General features: G+C 40.4%; 1 protein-coding gene across 2 annotated transcripts in view; it reads right to left on the bottom strand.

Moving 5' to 3' along the window:
* The window catches only part of SAMD7 (sterile alpha motif domain containing 7), a 33,672-nt gene extending 16,114 nt beyond the window's left edge, over nt 1–17,558 (bottom strand). For both annotated transcript variants that reach the window (XM_063806378.1, XM_054681234.2), the window contains exons 1-7: nt 17,464–17,558; nt 13,332–13,420; nt 12,419–12,534; nt 9,696–9,793; nt 5,544–5,670; nt 3,794–3,918; nt 3–81 (exon numbers count right to left, since the gene is read on the bottom strand). In XM_063806378.1, coding sequence (XP_063662448.1) covers nt 3–81; nt 3,794–3,918; nt 5,544–5,629 — 290 coding nt within the window. In that variant the 5' untranslated portion in view covers nt 5,630–5,670; nt 9,696–9,793; nt 12,419–12,534; nt 13,332–13,420; nt 17,464–17,558. The remainder of the gene's footprint in view (nt 1–2; nt 82–3,793; nt 3,919–5,543; nt 5,671–9,695; nt 9,794–12,418; nt 12,535–13,331; nt 13,421–17,463) is intronic.
* Between the last annotated feature and the right edge of the window lie 3,341 nt (nt 17,559–20,899).

Here is a 20,899-nt window from a genome sequence, read left to right as displayed (position 1 = left end):
ACCTGGCAGTATGATGCCTTTGAATCATTTCATTCCTTCTGGCCACTGCCTTTATGGATTCAGGTGGTAAAATGCCCCAACCTTAAAAAAGAAAACCACCATCCCACCCCACACATAAATTAAAAACATGCATTTGAAAATAATAAAATAAACTATAACAATGTAAAACAGTATCTGAAAAAAAAAAAAACCAGCAATTGCGCACAATTTTGTAAATGGTATCAGATCATTGCAGTTCGGTATCTTAGAGTCACATTGGTGACAGCATGACAAATACCAGATAATTTTTTGTTCTTTAATTGTTGGTCTCATGACTGGTGGCATTTTCCTGCCATACTTTAATAGGAAAAAGATGAAGTGATTTGTGAATCTCGTGATCTGTGCCTTTTTTGGTCTTTTAAAAGTATACCTATTTTTTTGGGTACCACTTGATGTTTTGATATATGTATATACATTGTGGAATGATTAAATCAAGCTAATTACCATATGCCTCACCTCACATATTTATCACTTTTTGTGGTCAGAAGATTTATAATCTATCCTTTTTTTTGAGACAGGGTCTCGCTCTGTCATCCAGGCTAAAGTGCAGTGGTGTGATCTTGGCTCACTACAACCTCTACCTCCCAGGTTCAAGCAATTCTCCTGCCTCAGCCTCCCAAGTAGCTGGGATTACAGGCGCATGCCACCACACCCAGCTGATTTTTGTATTTTTAGTAGAAATGGGGTTTCACCATGTTGGCCAGGCTGGTCTCGATCTCCTGACCTTGTGATCTGCCTGCCTCGGCCTCCCAAAGTGCTGGGATTATAGGCGTGAGCCACTGCACCTGGCCAGAAACAATTTTTTATATTCACTTTGCACCAAGCCAGTAAAGTGCATTAAATTTCTACCAATAATCTATCTTGAAAGAAATCATACTAGATCTTTTTTAAAAATGAGGTTCTTCGTTATCTGTAAAATCAAGGAGTTAGATGAAGTGATCACCAGGAATCCTTCTAACTGTAAAGCTCTAGGTTTTTTGTAGTTCAATAGCTTTGAGATACTCTCTTTTAGACAGCTGGCATGTATGAAGCTACCAATTCATGGCATACTGCCCACAGACACAGAGAAAGTCTGTGCAAGAAGTCCAGTCTAGAGAGCACAATACTAACTGCCTGGATTTTAGAACCCTCTGAGGTCTGGTCTCAAGAAACCTTCTCCCATACTTTCTCTTTCCCAAACAGGCAATATCAAACTTAATGTTAGTTCAGTTGTATAATTCACTGCTACCTAACAACCCTGTTTTGTAAACAGATCCCTGTCTTAGTTTCTATTTTGCTAACTTAGTAGCTCAGTTTTTGTAGGACTGAGGCCTTATCTCACCCATGCTTTCTCTTATACTTCAGCCTTGAGGTTGGAGACCTGACCTAAGTCCAGGCTGGAGTGTAATGGCATGGTCTCGGCTCATTTCAACCTCCCTCTCTCGTGTTCAAGTGATTCTCCTGCCTCAGCCTCCCAAGTAGCTGGGACTACAGGCATGTGACACCACACCTGGCTAATTTTCATATTTTTAGTAGAGACGGCGTTTCACCATGTTGACCAGGATGGTCTCAAACTTCTGACCTCGTGATCTGCCCGCCTTTGCCTCCCAAAGTGCTGGGATTATAGGCATGAGCCACCACACCTGGCTTGCAGTGCAGCTGTTTTACTAGTCTATTGGCCTGTTGTCTGTAATCATGGGCTGCAGATTACCGGGTTATTGCTGCCAGGTGGCTTCCATCCAGGATCTGTTGTTGGACTGTCTCCTTTGGTCCTTGAACCAATTTACTGGGTGGGCCCAGTTCCAGATCTGGCCCTTGCTTGGATGCTTGCTCTCATTGCAGTTAAATGGATTCGTGACCTGTGGTAGAAACATGCTCAAATCCAGGCAGGCCAGTCTCTTCCCTGACCCAGGCGTGAATCCTATTTCTTTTTGTGTCAGGCTTTCCCTTCACATTGCTCCTATCTATTAAGAGTTGCTGAAATTGTGGAGCAGGGATAAGCATAAACTTATGAATATGGTTTTGGGGGGGATAGAAGATACACCAGTTTGAGCTTCAACATTTTGAGGAAATTCTCACCTCCTAGTCTCTCCTGAGCCCTCACAAGTCATGTTTTCACCAACACGACTCTACTGAAATTGCTCACATCAAAATCTCTGATGACCGCCACATAGCGCTAAATCTAATGATATATTCTCAGTTTTCATCTTACTTGCTCTGCAGATGGCACACTTGACACAGTTGCTCACTCTCTCCTTAAAATAGTCCAATGTAAAATGATTGTAAATCTTCTGACCACAAAAAGTGTTAAATATGGCTGGGCATGGTGGCTCACACCTGTAATCCCAGCACTTTGGGAGGCTGAAGCAGGTGGATGACTTAGGTCAGGAGTTCCAGACCAGCATGGCCAACAGGGTGAAACCCTGTCTCTACTAATAATACAAAAATTAGCCGGGTGTGGTGGCACACACCTGTAATCCCAGCTACTTGGCAGGCTGAGGCAGGAGAATCGCTTGAACCAGGGAGGCAGAGGTTGCAGTGAGCCAAGATTGTGCCATTGCACTCCAGCCTGGGCAACAAGAGTGAAACTCCATCTCAAACAAACAACAACAACAAAAAAGGTGATAAATATGTGAGATAAGGCGTATGGTAATTAGCTTGATGTAATCATTCCACACTTTCTTCCTGTGGCTTCCAGGCCACCATGCTCTCCTGGGTTTCTTGCTACCTCACTGGTTCCCCTCACTTGTTTTGCTTCTCCCTTGCTTGCTTTTCCTCATCTCTGGACTCTGTTAGTGGGTTCCAGAGATGCTCCTTTTACCTCTTCTATCTGCACTCTCCCCATAGGTGATCTTATCTAGCCTCATATATGCTGATTACTTCCAAAAGTATATCCCTAAGTTGTCCTCAGACATTCTCCCTGCACTTCTGCTGCCTTCCTGACCTCTCCGCTTGGGTGTCTGTTAGGCATCTCAGATGTAATACGAGCAAGCTGAGCCTCTGCTTCTCTCCCTCTGCAAGAACTCTGTTCCTTCCACAGTCTTCCTCAACTCAATGAGCAGCAACTCCATCTTTCCAACTACTTGCACCAAAATTTTTGATGTCATTCTTAGTATCTCTTTCTTCCACCTTCCACATACACACTGTGAGAAAATCCTGTTGTTTCTACAATCAAAATAATTACAGGATTTAACCACTCTTTATTATTCCTACTGCCACCGTCCATGACCAAGCTGTCATAATCTTTTAGCTATTCTAATAGCCTGCTAATTCCCATCAGTTTATTCCCAGAACTTTGATCCCATCAGGTTTGTCCCCATCTCAGAAGCCAGAATTATTCTGGTAACATTTAAGTCAGACCATGTTGCTCTTTTGCTCAAACCCCTTGATGGCTTCCCTTTTTACTCAGAATAAAAGCCAAATTCTCACTATGACCGTCGGGCCCATGTAAACTGCCTTAAGCCCCATTAATTCTCAGATCTAATCTCCTCATAACTTTATCAGTTCCTCATGTGTAAGATAAGACTAATAGTAATACTGCAGTTCTTCACGTTATTCATGAATAAATTGACACTTAGAGGAGTTAAGCAGCTTACACTTGGTCACACAGTGGTAGCACCATGATCTGAACCTAGGTGGTGACTACAGAGACTACAGAGACAACCACCACACAGATCTGCCTCCAAAATTTAGCAGTAAAATGATGGCAAACTTAATGCATCCATCCAGTTCAAAATGACTCCACAGATGAGAGCCAAACTTCTATTGCTCATACCTGGGTAGATCCGACTGGACAACACATTTGCCATATTTGTGTTTGGTAGAACAGAGGATCCAAATTGGGAAGGAACACAAAACTGTCTTGGGTCAGTTGGAGCTACGGTGGAAGGCAATACATCTCTGAGAACAAAAAGATATAAAATAAAATAGGTAAAATGAGGTTGGAGTACACAATTTCCATGGCCGAGACAATGAGATTTTGTTATTGCCATATGGGATTCTATCATCTCTTCTCAAGATGAAATACAAAAGTCCTGGAGTCTTTATGAATTTACGGAGAAATATGGTGGAAAGATCGGGAAGTACTCCACTAACGAAGGACTGACCCAGCGGACAACAAAATGAGAAAGCAGGAAAGGAAAGTTTTAGGGATGTCTGGAAAAAACATTTAAATAAATCAACACTGCTCTCTGATTTTTCATGACCAACAGTCTACTGTGACCACAATTCTTTTCTCATTTAATGGACATACTTTGGTTGGGTTTACCATCTGGGATCAATGTTTGAGTACCTGGGTGGACAACTTATTTTTCTAAACTTTAGTGGTCTCTAGAAGTTCCACTTTACTGTTCACACTCCATAAACAAGGATAAATAATGAGTTCTGCTTTCTCTCCTGAATGTCAAAATATTCTAAACAACAACAAAAAACAAAAAAACAAGGGAAGGTAAGTTATTTCCAGAGTGTGCAACCCAAATACTTATAATTTACTTTTTATTGAAAAGAAATAATGGTTTCTTCACGGGAAATCCAGGGTACCCAGTTGTTATGGACTTGTTTCCCCTCCCCACCAAAAAATTAGCATGTTGAAGCCTTAACTGCTAATGTGACTGTACTTGGAATAGGGCCTTTAAGGAGGTAATTTTGATTAAATGATATTATAAAGGTGGGGCCTTAATCCGATAGTACTAGTGTCCTTTTAGGAACAAGAGATACCAGGGATCCCTTTCTGCAAATGCACACTAGGAAGGGCTATGTGAGGATACAGTGAGCAGGTGTCTGCCTATAAGCCAGCAAGAGAGACCTCACCAGACACCAACCCTGCAGCACCTTGATCTTGGACTCCCAGCTCCAGAACCACGAAATAAAGTTCCGTTGTTTAAACCATCCAGTATGTAGTATTTTATTATTTTTATTTATTTGTTTATTTTTTCTGAGATGGAGTTTCGCTCTTGTTGCCCAGGCTGGAGTGCAATGGCACGATCTCAGCTCACTGCAACCTCCACCTCCTGGGTTCAAGCGATTCTCCCACCTCAGCCTCCCGAGTAGCTGGGATTACAGGCCTGCGCCACCATGTCTGGCTAATGTTTTGTATTTTTAGTAGAGATGGGGTTTCTCCATGTTGGTCAGGCTGGTCTCAAACTCCTGACATTGTGATCTGCCCACCTCGGCCTCTCAAAGTGCTGGGATTACAGGCGTGAGCCACTGTGCCTGGCTGTCTGCAGTATTTTATTATGGCAGCCCTAGAAGACTATTACTCCAGTGTTTGCACCTGCACAATGCCTGTCATATAGTATGTGCTCATTAATTATTTGCTGAATGAGTAGGTCAAGCAGGTCTCAGAGGAGAAATGACAGCAGATGTCTTGAAGGTGAGGCCAGCAGGGTGTCTTGACTTGAATTACTGCACCACAGTTCACTGAAATAATATTAGGCAATAAAACAACACTAGACTTAACATCATTCCAAAACGTAATGATTGTCCATGTTGTTCTTTGATCAAACTATTATATTGAAGAGAAATACCTGTCCACAGTTGGAGGCCCAAATGGTGAGGGGATCAGTGGGATTGTCTGCTGCCCTGTTGGTGTCAATAAAGGGTTCACAGCCATCACCGGGTTTGTCTTCAATATCTCTCGCCACTAATGGAGTTCTAAAAAGAACCAGATAGACACTTTAACAAATAACTCTACTTTTTGTGAACTATTTGAATTCTTCTTGAACACAATAAAAGCCTTTTTTATTTTCACAACACTTGGGAAGACTAGCTACACCAAGATTTTGGTTACACAAAAACCCCAGATATAATTGTAGAACTCAGTGTTTTATCAGTATGCCCTTGGAATTTGTTGCAGAGTTCACAGGTAATACAGTACCAAACTACAAGCAATAATAAAATTAAACCAGCCTTGCAAGATTCCAGAAATACCAACGTCCTTTCTTTTTTGTTGTTGTTGTTGTTTTTTGAGATGGAGTTTCAATTTTTGCCCAGGCTGGAGTGCAATGATGCAATCTTGGCTCACTCCAACCTCCGCCTCCCGGGTTCAAGCCATTCTCCTGCCTCAGCCTCCGGAGTAGCTGCGATTACAGGCACCCGCCACCATGCCTGGCTAATTTTGTATTTTTAATAGAGAGGGTTTCACCATGTTGGCCAGGCTGGCCTTGAACTCCTGACTGCAGGTGATCCACCCGCCTCAGCCTCCCAAAGTGCTGGGATTACAGGCGCGAGCCACCGTGCCTGGCCCCAACTTCCTTTCTTGCAACTTACTTTGATTCTTACATTTCCAGAGGTACAAATGCATAAATTCTCCCATATGTTCAATCTTTGGAAAAATATTCCTATTTAGTTGATAAGATTTAACACCAGAAAATGAGGGAGGAGAATATTTTTAATGTCTAAAAGTATATCTAATTAGAAGGGATACAGACTGCACGAGACTGTATTTAATTAGAACTGTGATCAAATTATAGCCAAGTTTACATAAATACAAATATTCATATGCTTTACCTTCAGAAACTAGTGATCACAAAAAAGGACTACTGTTAAAGGGATAACATTTTTCCTGACATTTTCTTGTTCTTTAATATCCTTTGAATGATTTTAAATATAAAAACAAGTACTAGTTGAACAGGTCATTTTAGCTTCTTCTTCATTCTCAACTCCCACTTTTAAAATGTCTGAGAGCTCTGAGACAGAGAGTAGAACAGTGGTTACCTGGGATGGGTAGTGGGGTAGGAGGGGGAAGGGAGGATGGTTAATGGGTACAAAAATATAATTAGATAGAATGAATAAGATCTAGTATTTGATAGCACAGCAAGATGACTGCAGTCAACAATAATGTATTGTACATTTAAAAATAACTAATCGTAGGGCCAGGTGCGGTGGCTCATGCCTGTAATCCCAGCACTTTGGGAGGCTGAGGTGGGCGGATCGTTTGAGATCAGGAGTTCAAGACGAGCCTGGCCAATATGGTGAGACCCTGTCTCTACTGAAAATACAAAAATTAGCCAAGTGTGGTGGTGCGTGCCTGTAATCCCAGCTACTCGGGAGGCTGAGGCAGGAGAATTGCTTGAATCTGGGAAGTGGAGGTTGCATTGAGCTGAGATGGTGCCACTGCACCCCAGCCTGGGTGACAGAGCGAGACTCCATCTCAAAAATAAATAAACAGGCCGGGTGCGGTGGCTCATGCCTATAATCCCAGCATTTTGGGAGGCTGAGGCGGGAGGATCATGAGGTCAGGAGATCGAAACCAGCCTAGCTAACATGGTGAAACCCTGTCTCTCCTAAAAATACAAAAAATTAGTCAGGTATGGTGGCGGGCACCTGTAGTCCCAGCTACTCAGGAAGCTGAGGCAGGAGAATGGTGTGAACCTGGGAGGCGGAGCTTGCAGTGAGCCGAGATTGTGCAACTGCACTCCAGCCTGGGTGACAGAGCGAGACATCGTCTCAATAAATAAATAAATAAATAAACAAACAAACAAATAAAAATAAAAATAACTAAGTATAATTGGATTGTTCGTAATACAAAGAAATGATAAATACTTGAGGTGATGGATAGGCTGTTTACCCTGATGTGATTATTATGCACTGTACTCCCATATCAAAATATCTCATGTGCCCCCGTAAGTATATACACCTATGTACCCATGAAAATTAAAAATTAAAAATAAATAAATAATTGGGTTTTCTTAGTGTTTTTAAAAATCTGAGATACCTGCAACTATGTTTAAAGAAAAAGATACTAGGAAGAAAATGTTCTGCTTTTCAAAGTAGTGACATTTATTTCCTTGTGTGTATTTGATTAAATTATGTGCTTGATTTAATTTTTAAAAGAGGTTAATTCATTCACATGGTTCAAATACTAAAAATATAATGGTATTTAAATATACAATCACTTTGTTAGCTTCTTTTTCAGACCTAACCCCACTAATCAAATTGGAAATCCAAGTCCATGGATCACCTAACATCAGCTTTTGCCATTCATACATACATATTAAAGTTCTTTATCTCCATTTACTTTCACTGTATTTCTGTGAGGTCAGTATACTTTCCTTTCTGATAGTGGCCTCAGAGAGTTTAGTTACCACCACACAGTCAGGATTAGAATAAAAATCTGTGCTAGGTGCCTGTAAGCCATGGAGGATGCCAGCAGAGAACACAGGCTGGGTCGGAGATGGGCTGGGCTCATAACTCTAGCGAGGACCCTGCCCCGCAACTTGAAATCTCAGGTGCTCCTCATGGGATTCGGTGCACAGCTGCCTTCTTCCCTCTAGACCATTTACAACAGAACAATGGGGGACACCACTAGGTGTTTCATTTTGAAAAATTGTTGAACTTTGATTTGTGTCGTGAATCGATGGTCTCTAGCAGAAGTTTGAACTTACTCATGAGTGAGGAATGAGATAGAATTTTTGATGTTACAGGCTCTATTTTGTTTTTTGTTTTGTTTTGAGACAGAGTCTCACTCTCTTGCCCAGGCTGGAGTGCAATGGCATGATCCTGTCTCACTGCAACCTCTGCCGCCTGGGTTCAAGCAATTCTCCTGCCTCAGCCTCCTCGGTAGCTGGCATTACAGGCACTCACCACCAGGCTCGGCTAATTTTTTTGTATTTTTAGTAGAAACAGGGTTTCGCCATGTTGGCCAGGCTGGTCTCAAACTCCTGACCTCAAGTGATCCACCTACCTCGGCCTCCCATAGCACTGGGATTAGACATGTGAGCCACCACGTCTGGCCTATAGGCTCTATTTTGTACAGCAGTTATCTAGAACTTACTTGTCTAGCATAAAAGAAACTTTACCCATTGGACAACAGTTCTCCATTTCCATCACCCCCTAGCCTCTGGCAACCACTATAATATTTTCTGCTTCTATGAGTTGTACTATTTTAGACACCTCAGAGAAGAAGAATCATGCAGTATTTGTCCTGCTGTGACTGGCTTTTTCACTTAGCATAATGTCCTTCAGGTTCGTCCATTGTGCATGTCAAAATGTGTTAAGAAGGTAAATTTCATGTTGAGTGTTCTTGCCACAAAATCAAACAAACAAAAACAAAGGGACACAAGAAAACTTTAGGAAGTGTTGGCTATGTCTGTTACCTTGATTAAGTGATGGCTTCATGGATTATGTGTATGCCAAAACTCATCAAATTGTACACATTAAATAGCTGCAGTTCTTTTATATCAAATTTTCCTCAATAAGGCTATTTTAAAAAATACAGGGCTCAGGCTGGGTGTGGTGGCTCATGCCTGTAATCCCAGCACTTTAGGAGGCTGAGGTGGGTGGATCATCTGAGGTCAGGAGTTCGAGACCAGCCTGGCCAACATGGTGAAACCCCGTCTCTACTAAAAATACAAAAATTAGCCGGGTGTGGCACCTGTAGTCCCAGCTACTCAGGAGGCTGGGGCAGGAGAATTGCTTGAACTCAGGAGGCAGAGGTTGCAGTGAGCCAAGATCGCAAAACTGCACTCCAGCCTGGGCAACAGAGGGAGACTCTGTCTCCAGAAAAAAAAAAAAAAAAAAAAAAAAAAAAAAAAAAAATATATATATATATATATATATATATATATATATATATATATATGGCTCAGCTTGTATCCTATGTGATGTCTCAGACAAGTCAGGAAAAAGGAGAAGGAAAAAGCAAGAAAGAGAGGAGCAAGAATTGCTTAGAGACTCACCATCTCTTCCTCTTACATGTTACCTTTAGGAAAAGCCGTGGAGATGAATCACCAAAAGGAGATGAGATTGTCTTACTTTGGAATCCCCAAAGGAGGCCCTAAGACAAGAAATTAAGTACAGTAGTTTATTTGGGAGGTAATCCCAGGAAGCCCGTGTGAGGGAGTAGAAAAGCAAGACCAGGAAGGGAAAAGTCAATAAAGGGTGAGTGAATTAATGTGTGGGTTTTCACTGTGGGCAACTGGTGCTCAACCCTGCTGGGAGCCCTCTAAGAAATCTATGGTACACATCTCAGAATTGTCCTCATGAAGGGCAAAGAGTTGGCCCATCAACTTCTGTTGGCCATTGGTTGAGGGCACAGTTCTCCTTTGCATATGGGTTATGCTTGAGCTAGACACAACAAGCTCCTGTGGTGCAGGAGAAAACCTTCAGACTGAGAAAGGGAGATGCAGGTGCTTCAGATGGGAAATGACTTCCATGGTTGCAGGTGAATTCAGAAGGAAGCCAAGAAGATGTAAGGTAGGGCAGCAACAGTGACTAGTGCTATTGAGGCAATGTGGCAGACTTCTAATGTCATTCCAGTAGATAATTGGCACAAATGCCTTTCTTCTGAAATACCAGGTTTGCCAGGCTTAGGCATATCTATATGAGGCTCTGTAGGGTCCATTGTCCGCAACAAAACAGCAGGATTTTTTTTTTTTTGCCATTAGTCACAAGTTATGTGAAATAAGTGGGAGAACTCAGTGCTATTTGGCCAATGGGAAAGGATAAGTCTTATCTAATGTACCATTAAAGCTATCCTTGGTACCACATCTGTTCTTGATTCCATGGTTCTTGGGTCTGGCTTGCTTTCTTTTTGCAATGCCAGGGGAGTGGTTCATTGTTTTTTAATCAGTCCACCAAATTTTAATCTAAAATGCAAGCTATTCCGAGTGCCTGCAGAAATGTCCACATGTCATGGAAGTCCCTGGGCAGGACGATGAGTCATTGGCATCTGCAGCTCCTGTGTGTTACAGTTCTGGGCTCCACTTGGCTTCCCTCATTTCTTTTAATCCTTGCACTTATGAACTAGTACTTACTTACTTATCACTATCATATCGACTGATGCCCAAATTTTCCTTAAAGAAAAGGATTGCCTAGTTTCTTTTGTGCCTGTTATCATGCACATACCTCAAATTACATAGTTTTAACTTTTATTTTTCAGAGAAGTTTTCAGTTCACAGAAAAATGGAGTGGACAATACAGAGAGTTTTCATATCCTCCCCCAACATACACATGCACAGCTTCCTCACTATCAACATCCTGCATCAGAGTGTACATTTGTTACAATCAGTTAAGCTACACTGACACATCATTGCCACCCAAAATTCATAGTTTACATGTGGATTCACTCTTGGTGTTGGACATTCTATGGTTCTGACAAATGTAGAATGGCATTTATCCACCATTACAGTATCATACAGAACAGTTGCACTGCCCTATTTGCTTCAAAATTACATTTTGAAGCAAATAAAATCAGAATACTTTTAAGGCAATGTTCTAAGGTTGATCTGATCTTTCCCTTCATCAGCCAGGTAGATACTTGAAACTCCAAATTTGTGTTGCCTTAAAATCATTGTTTTGAGGGTACTGAGTCATGTGATCAAGCACGAGTCTTTAAATGTGAACTTTCATATTTTCAGGGCACCCCTTTCTATTTTAGACACATGTAGACAAATTGTAAACTAAGGTCACTTTGCAGTAGCAGATGAAATGCTCAAGTAAAAGTGCACACTGGAATATAAATTCTCAGTGCAGAGCGTGTCTGGTAATCCCAAAGTGAGGGAGTGCAGTGGTGCTTAGGTCTGCATTCAGGCTGGATTTCTCTGACCCAGAGCTCTAATCCTGGATGCCCAGCACATTAGGAGGATGAGGACTCCTTAATCTCTGTCTTCAGACTCTTACCCTCAACAAACCCCTCCAGGCAGCACATAGACGATTTACCTAGTGCTAATTCTGTCTCAACTGATTAGGGCAGTAGTAGTAAGACATGAACTTCATGAACTAAAGCCCTTGCCAAATCAGCAGATATTCACGGAATGATTTCCCAGTGCCCAGGAGCCAGGTGCCAATTTTATTATATTTGTCTGTTATTGGCTATACTGTGATCTTTCATTAAAATCAGTGCAATTTGAGTTTAGAAAATCCTATATTTGACTAATCGTATGTAGAATATTTATGGTATGTATGATGCATGTTTTCTGATTACATACATTAAAATGAATTAATTTTTAAGTAACTGCTGTATCTGGTTTTTGTATTTGAAAAGTAGATCAGTAGAATTAAATGTTTCCACAGTTCTGAGATAAATAAATGTAAGATAAATAGATGTAAATTCTTAAATTAAAATGAGAGCAATTTTTACAATTCAGGCCTGGCTTCTTGCGAGTTTTCTTGGCCTTCTCTTAGGCAGTACCCCAACACCTCCAAAGTAATTCCTCCTACTTATGTTTTGCAGAGGCCTTTGTAGTCCATCTCCTCCAACTCTCTCTGAGCACAACCCAAATAGGCCTTCTCCTGGGTCCCTCCATATCTTGCTCCCCTTCCCATCTCTGCCAAGGACAGAGGAGAACTTTAGAAAGACAGTTCATACGGAAGCACTTGGCAGTGCTGCTAAAATGTATTTCACTTTCCTAAAGGCATAAGCTTTAGTACTTTTCTAACTGCATTTCACCATGGCACATACCCTGGAAAGCATTGAAGACAGTGGGTTACGTGCGGGCTGCTGTCACTTCTTATTTCTTTTTACTCTGGAAGCTCATTTTCATTAGACCCATCCATGCCTTCTTGAAATGTCAGGTTCTAGGCACAATTACAAGTATTGTAAAGAAAAAGGTAAACCTTTGACATCATTAAATAAGTCAAAATTACGTAATTTCTACTGGACTCAATATAATTTATGTGCAACTACAGTTCGTATAAATTATGTTCACTTTCTTCAAAAGATTGTGAAGCAAAGTCCATTATATATAAATCTGTAGAGACTAAAGTGAAATTCTAGCAGTACTCATATAATGGAACTGAATAGTAGGTATTTTAGTTAGTCTTAAAGAATGAATTAAGGAATATCAATATAGATTTTATTTCATGATTATCATTGATTGTTCCTCAATGTTTTTCTGAAATTTTCTACTCTGACATTTCATGGTTCATACATCATGACAATTTTTGGAATATAGATATCTGTAGTAATGGGGGGCCATTAAAATAATAATATATAGTAAATAAACAGCAGTAATACATAGAGGTAGGTACTTCATCTATTTGAAGATAATAAAACAACAGTAAATTTACATACAACTTTGAACTGACTTTATCTTAAATAAACTTCATTTTACTTTCACTTAAAAAACTCCAAAAACTAAGACCAGGCAGTGTTTATTTGGTAGGAGTGGTATATCATCTTTACTCATTAGTAACTTCAGTCAAGTAGGAATTTATTAGCTCACATACTGTTAGCAATAGCCAGTAAAGTCTACACATAAACCTAAGCATTTCCTTTAAGATAAAGATGTCCTTTTATTTTATATGTGAAACATTTTACTCAGAGTAACTGGCCTCAATTTTGGGCTAATCAATGTGTAGAGTTACATACTTACATCCTCTATGAAGACTTCTTGTCTTTGATATTGCAGATGGAAGAACCATACAAAGACTTTCTGGCCTTCAACTGCAGAAGCTTCTCTGGCTGCGGGTTGAAAGGTACATCTGACAATTCTTTCAAAAATGGTCTTAATTCAGTTTAACCTTGCTTTAAATACAAATTCAACTAAGTTGATTAGTCCTATTTCATGACAGAAACTTTGCCCTCTGATATCCTCTACAGATAGGCTAAAAGATATTAAGCCCAAGGAAAGTGCCCTGCAAGGTGCATAAACCTGTCTCAGAGCTTAGCCTTTAGTGTAATCCTTCCTTAGCCTTTAAGATGCTTTGTGGGCATTCACTTAATACCACTGTTCAACTTGACACAAAAGAAATATACTATGCAAATAAGTAATAAGCTTTTCTTTGATGGAACTATATAGCCTATTCCATATTTCCAACAGGTTTCAAGTGGAAACATTTCTTTTGCGAGTAGGAAAAAAACCTAAGTTATTTTCCACAGAGTTGAAACATTTGATGAAAGATGGCACTCTATTTTAAAAAGAAGCTTCTATAATGGACAGCTGTACTTTAATTCTCACAGGCAGTGAGAAAACCCTTTATCATCTGTGTGAGAGCTGTGATCTATATAAGAGGGAAAACACGGAATTTTGAAAATGTGACCTGTTATATTTGCTAGAGAAACATTTATAGCTTGAAAAAGAACATCCATATTTTTTGATTCCTAGTAATTTACTAGTAGGAAGTACAAAATAAGAATTGAATATAAGAAATTTAAGTTGTGTTTCAAGTAATGCTTTAGGCTTCCAGTTTGAAGGTAACCTGCTCTTTTGTTGACACACATTTTTATCATTGGCTGTTGAACTCATTATAAGATAGCATGTGGAACTGACTGTATTTATTCCAGGGTTATTGTTCATAAAGCAGTGGTCAACAGCAGGGACTTAGATGACCAACAGACTCAATAAGCCTCAGCACCACCACTCATTAGCTGTATGGCCTGGCCAAGTTACTGAGCTTCTCTGAGCCTTAGTTTCCTCATCTCAGAAGAGCCCTTCTTGGGAAAGGGAAGGCAACAAGGTAGACAAAATGCTTGAATAGTTCTCACCAAACATTAGCCATTATGTTAGGTAACTATATTGCACAGAGTCCTCTGTTGAGGATCCATGGGAGGAATTTTTCTCAGCTTGTAGTACTAGGGACAATTGTTTTGTTGTTGTTATTGTTGTTGTTGTTGTTCTGAAAAATAAGGCCAAAATAAAACCTCAGGAATCACGTAACTAGTGTGTTGCAGTCTTTGTATTGGTTAGTAGGAAGTTCAGGACCTGCCTTTAGGCATGCATTTTATTATATTTTTATTTATTTATTTTTGAGACAAGTTCTTGCTCTGCCACCCAGGCTAGAGTGCAGTGGCACAATCATGGCTCACTGTAGCCTCTATGTCCCCAGACTCAAGCAATCCTCCCACCTTAGCCTCCAAGTAGCTGGGACCACTGGTGCACGACCGCATGCCTGGTTAATTTTTTTTCTGTATTTTTTTGTAGAGACAGGCTTTCGCCATGTTGCCTAGGCTGGTCTTGAACTCCTGGACTCTAGCAATCCACCCACCTCGGCCTCCCAATGTACTGGGATTATAGGCGTGAGCCACCATGCCCAGCCTAGACATGCATTTTAAAACCAGAAATGATCTATGGCTTCATCTTATTTTTCCTAACGTTATTTTCCCTTTGCCCTAATTTTTACTAAACTGTCTTTCTTGTGTTGTATATGCATTTTGAAGTGTCTCATAAATTATTAGCATTTATAATATTTATGCATACAGTTTTTTTTTGTTTGTTTTTTTGTTTGTTTGTTTGTTTTTTTGAGACAGAGTCTCACTCTGTCACCCAGGCTGGAGTGCAGTGGCGTGATCTCAGCTCACTGCAAGCTCCACCTCCCGGGTTCACGCCATTCTCCTGCCTCAGCCTCCTGAGTAGCTGGGACTACAGGCGCCCGCCACCATGCCCAGCTAATTTTTTTTTTTTTTTGTATTTTTAGTAGAGACGGGGTTTCACCGTGTTAGCCAGAATGGTCTCGATCTCCTAACCTTGTGATCTGCCCACCTCAGCCTCCCAAAGTGCTGGGATTACAGGTGTGAGCCACCGCGCCCCGCCCTAATGCATATACTTTGTTTGTAATCACTCTGGTAGTCTCAAATTAGAAGAGCTTGTATCTGAAAGACTTGCTTATACATTGTTCAACAGAAACTTATAAATGTATTGTTTTCATAGAAGCAACATCATAAAGAGTAATTAGGTTTGCACCAGCCCATAAACATCAATCTAACAGTGTAACAGCGGTACTCATTCCAACATAGAGCCACCATTTATATTTCTGTTTCTCTGGAAAATGTGATCAGTGTTATCAGTGGGGTTCATTAACGACATTTACTCCTGACTCAGCTCTGGTGAGTTCCCAAGACCCTCACTTGCGGTTGTTACTCCTCTTACTCCCCACACGAGCTCCTGCTATGACAGTGGGGCTGAGACTGTGTTAAAGAAGGAACTCTGGCAGGTGGAATGAGGTGAGTTAGAGGCTTCTAGAGTCTGAGGCTCTGATTGGAAGTGGGAGAGAAAAGGTAGGAACTTCCTTGTATTCAGTTAGTGCATACCAGTCTGGCTATGCCGATTGTTAAAATACTGACATTTCCCCACACTGGTTGGAAAATAGCCACTGCCCTGAGCCCCTAACTGCTCACCCACCCCAGTTGCTCCTGGACAACCTCTCCCCGCAGTGCAACATCTAAAGGGGTAGTTCCTAACGCAGCCGGGGGCAAGCGGCTCCTGCTTGGGCACCTCAGCCAGCCTCCAGTTGCAAACAAACCAGTCAGTTCTGGAGGTGACTACCCACTGAATGAGAGGGATCACAGTGCGGAGGAGTGGGAGGGCCCACAGGTCTCTGGCTATTTTGGGACTAATTGGAAGAAGCTCCACCGGAAGAGAGGAACAGGTGACAATAAGCCACCAGCAATGGCCTTGGGGATTATTTGTTAGTCATTCAGGAGTGTTGTAAATTTGCACCCTACACTCTGTACAAAGAAAAGCCTTTTTACTTTCCTGCAATTGATCTAGTATCCCTCCAAAATCCCATTCTCTGGGTAAGAGGTGAAGACTACATTTAGTCAAATCTGGTCAATTCCAACTTATTCAACAATATAAGGAGACAATGTTTCGCATGTAACGTAGTCTCTTCCAAGATGAAATTGTCTCTTTTGGATTTTTAATTCATCTCCTTTTCTTCCCCAAGATGACACGTGAGATGACACGTGTCCTGGTGATGGGAAAGTGGAGGATGGGGTATCAGAGAGTGTTGAGGGCCCATGTACTGCCCTTTGAGTCTCCTGATGCTGCCTCAGGCTGGAGGCTCTCGCTTTAGACACAGACATCATCGTGGTCTGTTTGCCAGGAGGTCCTCCTGGCTGACTCAGCATCATGTTGTCCCTTGCTGTGACAGGGACACAGTAGAGCTCTAGGGTCTGGTCCTGATGCCTGTTCATCCCTTGGCTTGCGCGGTCCTCGCTGTAGCCTTGGGCACATGTTATTTTTGCCCTAGCCTTGGTGACCCACCCTAGCAAGCTTCCCAGAAACAGCTTCTCTTATATTGCCCAAGGGCATGCAGGCACTTCTAGGTCCCTTCCACACCACACAGAGTCACTCAAGAAAGGTAACTCAGCCTGTCTCTGCCTGGCCTTGGCAACCCTAGGTTGTACCAGGGCACACTGCTGAGAGGTTTTCTTCTAGGAAACCATGCAAAACGTGGGGGCAAGAGCCCTTCTGCACTTAGCTTTTCCCTCTACTCATCTAACACAGCTCCCCTCTTCTGGACTCCAGAGTACCCTTGAATGTCCCTGGATTCAAAGAATAGCCCAACTTTCTCCTGACTTGATGAGACTGCCTTATATACAGCTGTGGTCCTGTCTTCTAGTCCTGGCTCTTAGTATGTTAACCAGTGGAGATGATCTGAAATTTTTACCCATTCTCTCTCAACAAGGTTTAGTTTTGAAGACAAATATCTCAACTAAGTAGGTGAAAAAAAGCAATGTGAGACTCAAAGCCAGGCCACCTCAGTCTCCTTGACAGGAATTCTCACCTTCTCCCTCCCTGGGGAATGACCTCAGGGCTCCATCTCTGAGTCATCTGAAGCAGCAGCTGCCTTTGTATCTTCACATCTTTAAATTATCTCATCTATTGGAAAAATGTAAAGTTAGCTTGCAAATTTTGTTATGACTTACATCAGTAACTTCTGTAAATATAGTAAGGATATATTGAAAAATAAAGATTGATTTAGAACTATTTTATACGATCATTTGTTTTGATAAGCGCACAGTTCTGACCCACAATGTACTTGAAATGATTTTCTCCTACACTGTGTAGTTCTCGTTTTCTAGGAGATAAACATGTAAATATACAAATGGAATGTAATCGGATTCATTGCAAAGAAACTTTTTTCATGTAAACAAACGACTTCCAAAGAAAGAATAGGAAACATTTCCTCTTCATCTGTACTTCTCTTTCTTTGCCCAGATGTAGATGGTGCTTATTTCACAATCTAAGGAAACTGTGAAAAATTGAAATCTCTATCTCATGAAATTGTGGTTCACTTTTTAAAAATATAGTAGCATTAAATAAATTATTCTGATATTGTTATATGTGTTTTGTAATGCTTCTAACAATTAACAGAAGGCTGTATTTTATATAAGCCTTATGTGAATGAAAGTGTTTGCTTAGGGAAATAATTGACATAGAAATAACAAACAGTTTATAATCAATTGCATATAATCATTTCAATGAAGTATACTGTTGTTATAAAGGCAATTCCATTGAATCAGCTCTTTCTCATATAGATTATACAAATGAACAACAATTTGGAAATGGTAAGGTAAGAAAGACAGTCAACAGAGAGGTTTTCATTGTCATTTTCCTTAACTGCCTTAATTTAAAATGGTCTCACTTTCATTAATATTCCCTTTAAAAAAATTGCTAAAATTGAGAAAGCCACAGGCCCTGAGTAACAAAAATAATACTTTAAAAAATTTTCCACATGGTAAAGTGCTTTTAAAAATCATTTAATTTTAAATAATGCTTTCTAATGACCATAAAATGCTGAGCACCATGAGCTCTGTATGCTGAAGACATAGTTCTTGCTTCTAGTTTATAATCTATGCCTTCTTCTTTTTTTTTGTTTTGGCAAAGGACCCTTGTTTCTGCTATGTGATTCCCTTGTTCTTCCTTCTTCACTACTGAGATAGCATAAAAACTAAGCATGCAAAATAACTGATAAGGTATGTAAAAAGAAAGTTGACTGGGAAACAGGAAGAAATGACATTTCATTCTCAAATGGGCAAATTTTAATTTAAAAGGATCATCTAAACAATTCCACTTGTAAACTGGCTGTTGTTGGGATTATTTCCTTTAGTATCAAGATTGCAAGATAAAAACTTCTCTGGGGAATTTGAATCTAGGCTTCTGGAATTAAACTTCTGGAATTGAATGCATTTTTATTATGTGGATATTAATTGTTATGGAATTTGTTTCCAAAAATGATTGCATTTCTGCAAATAAAAACATTCCCCACAAAGCATGATTATGGAAAATGGGAACTGCAATTATTATGCTCTTATGGCTCAATAAAATGTTGAGCTCTTTTGCTGAGCGTCATTATGTTCATGGGTAACATATTTTCACTGTCATTAGAACACTTGCAAAATTAGGCTAGAATTACTCCATTGACTGCTATTAGCCAAAGCTCCAGGATCCAGTGCCAAAAATAAATCCTTGTAATAATAGACTTTAACAGTTGTACAAAGCAGGCTTTTAAATACTGGTTTCTGGAAACTAAATATTATTTGCTGTAACAAAGGGCCTATCATGCTTAGATATCTAGCCCAGCCTAGTTATATAGACAGATTTCCTTTTAATAATATGATAATGTTTACAGAAGTAGCATAATGACACTACTGATAACATTTTTTTCTCTGTTTAAACTCTTTTTTTGGTAAAGAGACTCTAGTTTTATAAATATTATCCTATTCACACCCCAAATACCCAGATATTTTACAAAGCAGTAATAGCATTTGAACAAATCCTGAAAAGATACAATAATTGCATTTCATACACTCTGGATCATTGACAAAATCAGAAGTGAACCCTGGGATCTCTCTGACTCTTGACGTAAGCAGTTCTCTTTTTCAAAGCAATCTCAGATGTCATTGTTTTATAACTAAATAATGAATCACTTTTATGAGTGTCGCATGGCATGAAATATCTTTTCTTTTCTTTCCTTTTTTTTTTTTTTTTGAGATGATGTCTCGCTCTGTTTCCCAGGCTGGCGTGCAGTGGCGTGATCTTGGCTCACTGCAACCTCCGCCTCCCAGATTCAAGTGATTCTCCTGCTTCAGCCTCCCAAGTAGCTGGGATTACAGGCATGCGCCACCACATCCAGCTAATTTTTGTATTTTTAGTAGAGGCGGGGTTTCTGCGTGTTGGCCAAGCTGGTCTCCAACTCCTGACCTCGGGTGATCCGCACACCTTGGCCTCCCAAAGTACTGGGATTACAGGCATGAGCCACCGTGCCCGGCCATCTTTTTTACAGTTGTGATAAGTATATATAACATAAAATTTACCATCTTAATCATTTTTAAGTGTGCAGTTCAGTAGTAAACACATTCACATTGTTACACAGCAGATACCCTGAACTCTTTTTATCTTGCAAAACCGAAACTCTATGCTCATTGAACAACAACTCCCTTTGCCTCTCCCCACCAGGCCCTGGTAGCCGCCATTTTACTTTCTATAAGCTCTACAAATTTGACCACCGTAGGTACCTCATGTAAGTGAATCATACAATATCTGTCCTTTTGTGACTGGCTTGTTTCAATTAGCATAATGTCATCAAGGTTCATCCATGCAGTACCATGTGTTAGAATTCCTTTCCTTTTTAAGGCCAAATAAAATTCTATTGTGTGTATATACCACATTTTATCCATTCATTCATCCACAGGTGGACATTTGTGTTGCTTCTACCTCTTGACTACTGTGACTAATGCTGCTGTGAACGTGAGACATGAGTGCATAGATATCTCTTTGAGATCCTGCTTTTAATTCTTTTGGGTATATACCAGGAGCAGAATTTCTGGATCATATTTTAAAGTTTTAATTTTTAAAAATTCTATTTTTTCATTTTTGAGGAACTGCCATGCTGTTTTCCACAGGAGCGGCATCATTTTATATTCCTGCCAGCAATGAACAAGTGTTCCAATTTCTCCACATTCTCACCAACACTTGTTATTTTCTGCTGTAGTTGTTTTTAATGATAGCTATCACGTTGTGCATAAGGGGGTACCTTGTTGTGGTTTTGATTTACACTTCCCTCATGATTAGGGATGTGGGGTATCTTTTCACCTGCTCATTGGCCATTTGTATATCTTCTTTGGAGAAATAGCTTTCAAGCCCTTTGCCCATTTTAAGATCAGGTTGCATTGTAGGCAAAACCTGAGTCCTGTCCTCTCACTCTCCTCCCAGACAGC

Source organism: Pan troglodytes, chromosome 2 (genome assembly GCF_028858775.2).
Source record: "Pan troglodytes isolate AG18354 chromosome 2, NHGRI_mPanTro3-v2.0_pri, whole genome shotgun sequence".
NCBI lineage: Eukaryota > Metazoa > Chordata > Mammalia > Primates > Hominidae > Pan > Pan troglodytes.
This window is presented reverse-complemented; position numbering and strand designations above follow the sequence as displayed.